Here is a 7,625-nt window from a genome sequence, read left to right as displayed (position 1 = left end):
GCGCCGCGCCGCCGTGGGGGCTCCCGCCCGGCGCCGCGGGTGCTCTCCGCCCCGCTCCGGTTCCCTCCGACTGTTCGCCCCCATTGTGTGCCGTGGGTTGGGCCGCCGGGCCTGCTGGGCCGCTGGACCGGGTGGTTCCGGCCCTGGCGTGTTCCCGGGGCCCGCCCGGCCCCGCCGCTGCCGGCGGTAACAATGGGGGCCGCACTGCCCCGCTACCGCCGTGCTCTCGGGGCTGTTCGCGTGCGACCGGGCCCGCCTCCGGCACCTTTTCTTCGGCAGCGCCTTGGGGGCCGTTGCCGGCGGCAGCCCCTCGGTGTGGGGCGGGCCTCCGCCGCCCGCCTGAAGCTCCTGGGCGATGCCGGTTCGGTGGCCTTGGAGCAGCCCCGGCCCGTGAGCGTGTGGCCCCCTCGAGGTGCCGTGCACGGCGTTTGCCTCCATGCCGGTTCGGGGTGCTCTTCCCGATAAAGCGCTGCACATTGATGCCTAACTGGGGCCTCTGATAGCGTGTGCGGGGGCATCGCCCCAAAATCTCGTACTCTGCGCGCACGGGAGTTATTCGGTTTGCAGCCGCGATGGGTTCACCCCAGAGGAAAACTCATAACGCTGATAAACCAGCCCCCCCACATCGTGCTCCTTCGGGTGCTTGTTCTGCCTCACGTTGCAGGAAAGCCTTTCCAAATGCTTTGCCCTCTGTGGTCCTTTCCTTTGGAGCTTCAGAGTCTTTTGCATGTGTTAATTAAGCTGTGTTGGAGGGGGATGGAAATGCCAATTTTCTGTATTGACGGACAAGGGAAACTGAGGCTGGAATGTGCCGGGACTTGCCCAGCATCAGCCAGCAGGTCTGGCATAGCTGGGGATAGCGGATGTGACCGAGAGATCCTTGTTCTAAAACTGTAACTTACCTGAAATTTTTAATAAAATGAACAGTTTGTTATGTTTTTGTATCACCTCTTTTTCTGGAGACTTCGCATTTCGTGTATCTGAGGTTTTCTCCTTTCTAGGTATGGAAGGCAAGTAGCAGTGTAGCCTGAAAAGAAAAAGGGGTAAATGCAGAGTGTGTCACATTTACTTGCAGCTTCTTTGAAGAAAAGATGTTGTAAAGTGTAGCTGTGAAGCTGTTTCTTTTCTCTAAATCTTGTATGAATGCATTGCTTTCCTGTTGTTCTGAAATGTAAGCGCTGGTCCGGTTTAATGCTGTTTCTCTGGTGTGGATCAGCCACCGATTTGCTTTGGCTGGAGATGCCCTTTTTTATTGCATCCCTCATGGTGAATATATATGGGTTTGCTCTTTAAAAAAAAAAATAAACACATAAAACGCTTTCGATGAAGATTGTTTTGAACTGGTAAACTCATATTATCATCACTTCTGTGCGGGGCCAGTTCAAGTGTCGGGATAACCAAGATTTGCAGTTAAATGTTGCCCGTGAGCTGTACTGAAGTTACACGACTGAGGAGTAAATTAGCAGCAGCCAAGTCATCTTCCCTCAATGTAGCACATGGGGTGTTGCATGGGGACACCTGCTTACCCAATGGTCTCAGCAGGGTCAGGGCCTGGCTGATATTTCTATAATAGATGTTTTTCTTGTGGTTTTTTTGCATGTTAAAGAAAAAATAATCATGATTTAATCGTGGCAGAAATGCAGCTGGGCAGAGCGGAGCGTGGCAGCTGTTGAACAATGCCCAGCCACTGCACAAAGGTTTGGGGCAGCAGACTGCTGGAACTGTATCCTATTGAAATTGCAGATTAAGTTACTGCAAACGCGCAGGATTGCTTCCCTCTGGGCCTGCAGTTCTGCTGCCAAATTGGTTTAATGTGACAACTTGTTTGTGCGTGAAACACTTAGAACTGGAAGAGACGTAGTGGTGGAGAGCGAAAATAAATACTGTGGGGAAGAAGCCTGCATGGAGCATGGGAGGGATGGCTACGTAGCCCAGGAGGCTTTGTCTGCTCTGCCTTGGGTGAAGCCCAGGCTTGGTGCTCTCCCTTAAGTCTGCTCAGTGTCACATGCAACTTTGGGGGTCCTGGTGACCAGACAGGTAGCTTGGGATTGTTTCCTGATAAGAAACCTTGGCACTGTATATCTGGAAAACTGTGGTTTTAAGTTGCTGCGAGGCATGGGTAGCCCCGAAGGGCAAACTTGTGAGGTTTTGTGGGAAGCTGCGGGAGCAATTGCACTTGAAAACTTGCCTACAAAGGAGGGCTACATGCTGATGGGAGCAGGAGTGGTGGCATGTGCACTGAGCCACGGCGTGGAGGTGACATTAGGGTCTCCATGCTCTTGAGGAAAGATCTCCCACTCCAGCTGAGCACTCTGCTTGCGGACTTGAACAAGAGACTCCCCAGTTGTTACCAGGCTGTTTGCTAACACTGCTTCTGAGCTTTCCCTGCTTTGCACGCCAGGTCTTGCTCTGTGCTGCCACGTTGATGTTCGCAAGCAACGTTTCGGATCATGTCCTGCAGGCCGGATTTTCTTGCTCGGGTTTCCTCCCTGCTCTTATGTTCTGTATGTGGCTCCTTCCCCTGTCCCAACCATCTGCCTGCAGCACCGGCACCTGGAGCAGACCCTGCTGCTTTGGAGGAGGGTGTTGCAGTCTTGTTAATGAAACAAAAAAATGTGAAGTTTGCAATTATTGAGATTTCAGGGGCTTGGAAGTAGCAAGTCCTGCCAAGTGCCATGGGATATGTCTGGCATCCCTTGTGCCTGGGAGACGATAGACAGGGTAAAACTCCTCAGTGCTGATCGTATTCTAACCGTCTGGGTTGGACTCTTCCCCTGAAGAGAAATGTGAGGTTATAAAACTCCAATTCCTTTGAACACTCCATGGGCTGAGCTCTTGCTGGGTTTTGCTTTAAGAAGTTACCTAACAACGTTACTGGCTGTTATTCCTTGTTGACATCTAGTTCACTTTTTTGGTAGTTTTTTAATCCAGAATACTCAGTTCAAGAAAACTTAATGTTGCCAGTTCTGGGGAATAACTGAAGCAAGCAAAAATGGGCAGTTATACAAGGGTGGTATTTTTTTACAACAATACCCATAAAACTGTAGCACCACTTATTAGTGGAGCATTTTTGCTTCCCCTGCCCTGCTTTGAAGGCAAGAAGGGAGAAGGGGAAGTAGCTGATGTGTCTGAGGCTCTGAGATGTTCTGCTCTCCAAATGAAGTTTCTTTAGAGCTTTTTTCAAGCATTCCTTGTTCCAGTTGATCGCTGTAGCCTCTTACAGCCCTGGTCATGGCAAATCCTTCCCTGCTCACACACTTGTGTTTTAGCAGCAAGTCATTAAACCCTTTACCCAAAGTACTTCTGCTCCTGTGTCCTGATTGCTCCCACCTGGATGCAGGTGATGTTTCATTTGGAGCATCCTGCTGTGGTAGTGGTGGAGAAACCTCAAGAAGTACAAGTCTTGGGAGCATGTGGAAATGGTAGACTGGCCTGCTATGGCTTTGGGGGAAGCAGTGGGGAGGGCGGGGGCCTGCAACGGCTTTGCTGGCTGCCTTGCCCATGCAATCATTCAGTCTTGTCACTGCCTTTTGTTTTTGGTTTCTAACAGTCTGTTCTCTCTTCTCCCCTGACCCACCACAGAGTTCTACCTTGTAAATACTGTTATTTGTATATACTGTAAATGATGACATCGGTGGGCACTAACCGAGCCCGGGGGAACTGGGAGCAGACACAGACACAGAGCCAGACACAGCACAAGCAGCGGCCGCAGGTAAGGGCAGCGTCCATGGAAACCAGTTAGCTTGGAGGTGGAGACCTGGCACTCCTGCCTGGCCCAGCGCTAACAGCTGGGCTTGGCCTAACGAACTTCCTGAGTGCTGCAGGGTGCTGCTTGCAGAGCCAGGTTAATTGGGCGGCCACTGATGGTGGGGTTTCTGCATCGGTGTCTCCGCAGTAGCCGGGGCTGAAATTTGGTTTTACTTCCATCTGACCATTACCTGTTCACTTTAATGAATGCAAGTGGCTGAGAAGCCACCTGCAGTGGGTTCTGGTGTTCTAGTGGTGGCAAGATCTGCCTCAAAGTGGACATAGTTTAGGTGATTGTTGCTCACCTGGTGCCGTGAGGCCATCCAGCAATATGTCCCTTTCTTCCAGACTCCCCTCACTTGCTCCTCTTCTATCTGACTTTCTCTCTGAAGCTTTCCTCTTTCTGACCCTTGTTTGCGACTCCTCTTCATCATATTGATTCATTTCCAGAGATCTCAGGGAAGCGGTATGGCCTTTGGAGGAAGGTTTGTTGGAAATGCGCCACTCTAACTGCGTGCTCTCTCTACATTCAATTTGTTTAGGCTACTGCGGAACAGATTCGACTTGCACAGATGATTTCGGACCACAATGACGCTGACTTTGAGGAGAAGGTGAAACAAGTGAGTACAGAAAGTGAGGGTGAACCCTGACAGGAAGACAAGATTGATGTTGAGAGTACCCTGAATGCTGGGTGGGGTGGGGGGAGGGATGTGGCTGGCTGCTCCCTGAATTTCCTTGGACTGGCTTGTTCCCCAGAATGCAGGGAACAGTGTTATCCTGAGAAAAGGATGTTAAAGGTTGGGTTGTGATGAAACAACAGAAACTCAGAAATTCCCAGCCTCAGTTACTTCTGGTGAGGAGTCATAATTAAGCTGAGAAGGCTGGGGAGACTCCCAAACCCTGATACTTCTTTGTAGGATTTCTGGTTTGGGATTCAACTTGCTTGCCTCCTAAGAGATCCATAGAGATTTTGGTGCCTTCTTGGTTTGGAACATGCTGACCATGGTGTTGTCTTCTCTATAGCTGATTGACATCACAGGCAAGAACCAGGATGAGTGTGTGATTGCTCTGCATGACTGCAATGGAGATGTTAACAGAGCCATCAACGTGCTGCTGGAGGGCAATCCGGACACGGTAGGATTGGGTCCTGTAACTCTGGTGAGGCCTAGTTCAGTGTAACTGCATATTTGGAGACAAGACATACAGTAATGTCTAGCTAACGAGAGCCAAAATGACTGACTAGTTCCACAAGTAGCATATAGAGTGTGATTGTGTCCTGGCTTCTTAACATTGCTCTCTGTAGGCTTGCACAGAATGCGAGCGTGGCCAGCAGGCCCAAAGGAATAGAGGGGAAAGTGCAATAAATCATTTAGTTCCTATTCCTTTGAATTCCGAGCACTCTGATGACAGTACAGTGGCATCTGTATAAGCTTTCACACTGCTGTGAGTGTGAAGTACCTTATCTTTTCCCACGAGGGCTGAGTGACCCGTGTTGAAAGGCAGGTGTGTGTCAGCTGTGGTTTCTTTCTGTTAGAGCAATGCAGTGTTTATGGCCCTAAATACTTGCTTCTCAGCGATGCACTGACTGGCTTTTGTGCCGCTGCCCGTGTCACATTTTTGAGGGTCTATTTGCTGTTTGTTTTCTGTGGACTTAGGCTCAACTCCTATCACTTGTGCAGGTGTCTGTCTCAGGCAAGCCAAAATCAGCTCTGAGAACAAGTGAACACTTGCTTAGGTGGACCTTCCACCTCGTGTGTGGGATGTCATTCATTTTGTGACAGACAGCAGAGACGCAACTTTGCCCAGTAAAAAGCCTACAAATATCAGATCCTTCCAAACTGCCACTGACCAAACATCTTCCCAGCACCCTGGTCTGGCTGAAGCTGACTCAGCTCTTTGTAGAGTTGAGGCTCCAAATGTCACTTCAGAATATTATGTATTAGCTCATTTTTTTCCTCATTATTAGCCCTGAGCATAGATGGATGAACTGGACACCTCAGACTGTATTCTGTGTAACGTAGCTGCTCCCCAGTGTCAGGTGCTTTGCTAGCTTTGGCACCAGCCAAGTTCAGTACAACGCACATAAGCGTTCTTCCTTGCCATTAGAGAGCCCTTTCCATTGACAACTGAACAAAATAGCTGTTGGAAAATCCTTTTAGAAAGGGGGATGATAGGAATGTGCATTGCTGAGGCAAAGCTCTGCTGTGACTGTATTTGCCTCCACATCCCTTGTAACTGGTGGCTTCTAGTTAAACGACAAACCCCTGTAATCACAATTGCATTTCCTAGATAAACACATTGCTCATGAAAATAGCATCCAGGATTGTGTGCAGCAAACTGCATTATGTAGCAGTACCTCCTTTATTTGAGCAGCTGAAACACCCAGCAACGTGAGATACGCAAGGCAAGGCACGGCTACTGTGGAAGATTTGTAGAGGCAGAAACAGAGTTGGCAGAGCAAAGCCCTCGAGTGCCTGCCACTTCTCCAGCCTGCAGTGCCATGGGGGGCCTGTGAGCTGGTACCTGCATCACTGAGCAGAGGCAGCATCTGCACTGTAATTGGTCAAAGGTCTTGGAGCTGCTTCTGGCCTGGATTCAGCTTGTGCAGCAATCCTGTAAAGGGGATTTTCTGATAAGAAATAGACTTGCTAATTGCTCAGGTACTCCCATGCTGATGAAGACAGCTCACCTGCTGAGCTAGTTACTCATAATGTACTGTATTTCAAACAGTAAAGGAGCTGGCATGATCTTAGCATTGGGTTAGACTTGGCTTAAAATTACAGTATTCAAAGCAAATGTTTTCCTAAATTTCCTTCTGAGCCAGATACCTATGGAGAGAGACTTCAGAAGCCTTGGGTTTGAAGGCAGTTTGTGCCTCTGTTTTTTTTGTCACTGTCCCTGCATGTTGCCATCTGAAACCAGCTGTTTACTTGTCTGCCAGTTATGTTTTCAGGTGTTTGTCAATGACTTGAGACTATTTTTAATTGTTCGAACAGTGTGCAGCATCAGAGTATGAAACCACTACAGACTGTCGTAAAGTACACCAATGCAGGCTGACAGCAATAAGCTAGAGGCGTGCTTAAGTTTTTAGTTGAGCTTGGGATGACTTGAACTTGCCTGTTGGATAAATTCTGTGTTACTCTTCTCCTTATGAGTCGCTATTTAGGGAAGAGGCTTTGTTAAATCACTGCATCTGAGAGAGTAACTTACCCCAAAATCTTGACTGCAGACACTTTGGAACATTTACCTGGGTTATTCTGAGAGCTCCCCAAAACAGCGACCTGTATGAAATGGGAGGGGGTTTTTTCCCCCTAAACAGGGTAAATTTATCCATGCTTTGAACTTGAGTAAGTATTATGCCCGCTCTACTTAAGAGGTTTAGTAGATCTTTGCAGAAATAGAATAAATCATCTCCTGTTACCTCAAACTGCATGCCAGTCAGCTGTAAGAAGGCTTTCCTTGAAGGAAGAAGCTGTACTGTGTGTAGGCTGATAGACTCTTCTTAAAAAAAAAAAAAAAAAAATGGGCTGGAAACCATTTTTCTGGAGACCGTTGCTATATTCTCTGTAGCATGTTTCAATATGTGTGTATTTGCATCTTGCATCGATCAAATTATGATTAACTTTTTTCCCTTCTGCAAACCTTCAGCATTCCTGGGAAATGGTTGGGAAGAAGAAGGGTGTCTCGGGACAGAAGGAGAGTGGACAGGCAGAACCCAGTGAAGAAAGCAAAGAAAACCGGGAGAGGGATCGGGATTTCAGCAGACGACGTGGCGGGCCACCGAGGCGGGGGCGAGGTGCCAGCCGTGGAAGAGAGTGTATGGACCTGCCCTTTAATAACACTCATAACTGTCATGGTGCATGCTGAGGCACTTCGTG

General features: G+C 48.8%; 1 protein-coding gene across 14 annotated transcripts in view; it reads left to right on the top strand.

The window, feature by feature from the left end:
• The window catches only part of UBAP2L (ubiquitin associated protein 2-like), a 30,741-nt gene that overhangs the window by 213 nt on the left and 22,903 nt on the right, over nucleotides 1–7,625 (top strand). For 6 of the 14 annotated variants that reach the window (XM_010564042.1, XM_010564038.1, XM_010564044.1 and 3 more), the window contains exons 2-5: nucleotides 3,583–3,712; nucleotides 4,290–4,367; nucleotides 4,771–4,905; nucleotides 7,396–7,597. In XM_010564042.1, coding sequence (XP_010562344.1) covers nucleotides 3,623–3,712; nucleotides 4,290–4,367; nucleotides 4,771–4,905; nucleotides 7,396–7,597 — 505 coding nt within the window. In that variant the 5' untranslated portion in view covers nucleotides 3,583–3,622. The remainder of the gene's footprint in view (nucleotides 1–3,582; nucleotides 3,713–4,289; nucleotides 4,368–4,770; nucleotides 4,906–7,395; nucleotides 7,598–7,625) is intronic. The other 8 variants (XM_010564051.1, XM_010564049.1, XM_010564050.1 and 5 more) reach the window with 3 other exon arrangements.

The sequence above is a fragment of the Haliaeetus leucocephalus genome, unplaced genomic scaffold (genome assembly GCF_000737465.1).
Source record: "Haliaeetus leucocephalus isolate CR32 unplaced genomic scaffold, Haliaeetus_leucocephalus-4.0 Scaffold175, whole genome shotgun sequence".
Taxonomy (NCBI): Eukaryota; Metazoa; Chordata; class Aves; order Accipitriformes; family Accipitridae; genus Haliaeetus; species Haliaeetus leucocephalus.
Note: the sequence above shows the minus strand (reverse complement) of the source record. Positions and strands in the feature narration are given on the sequence as shown.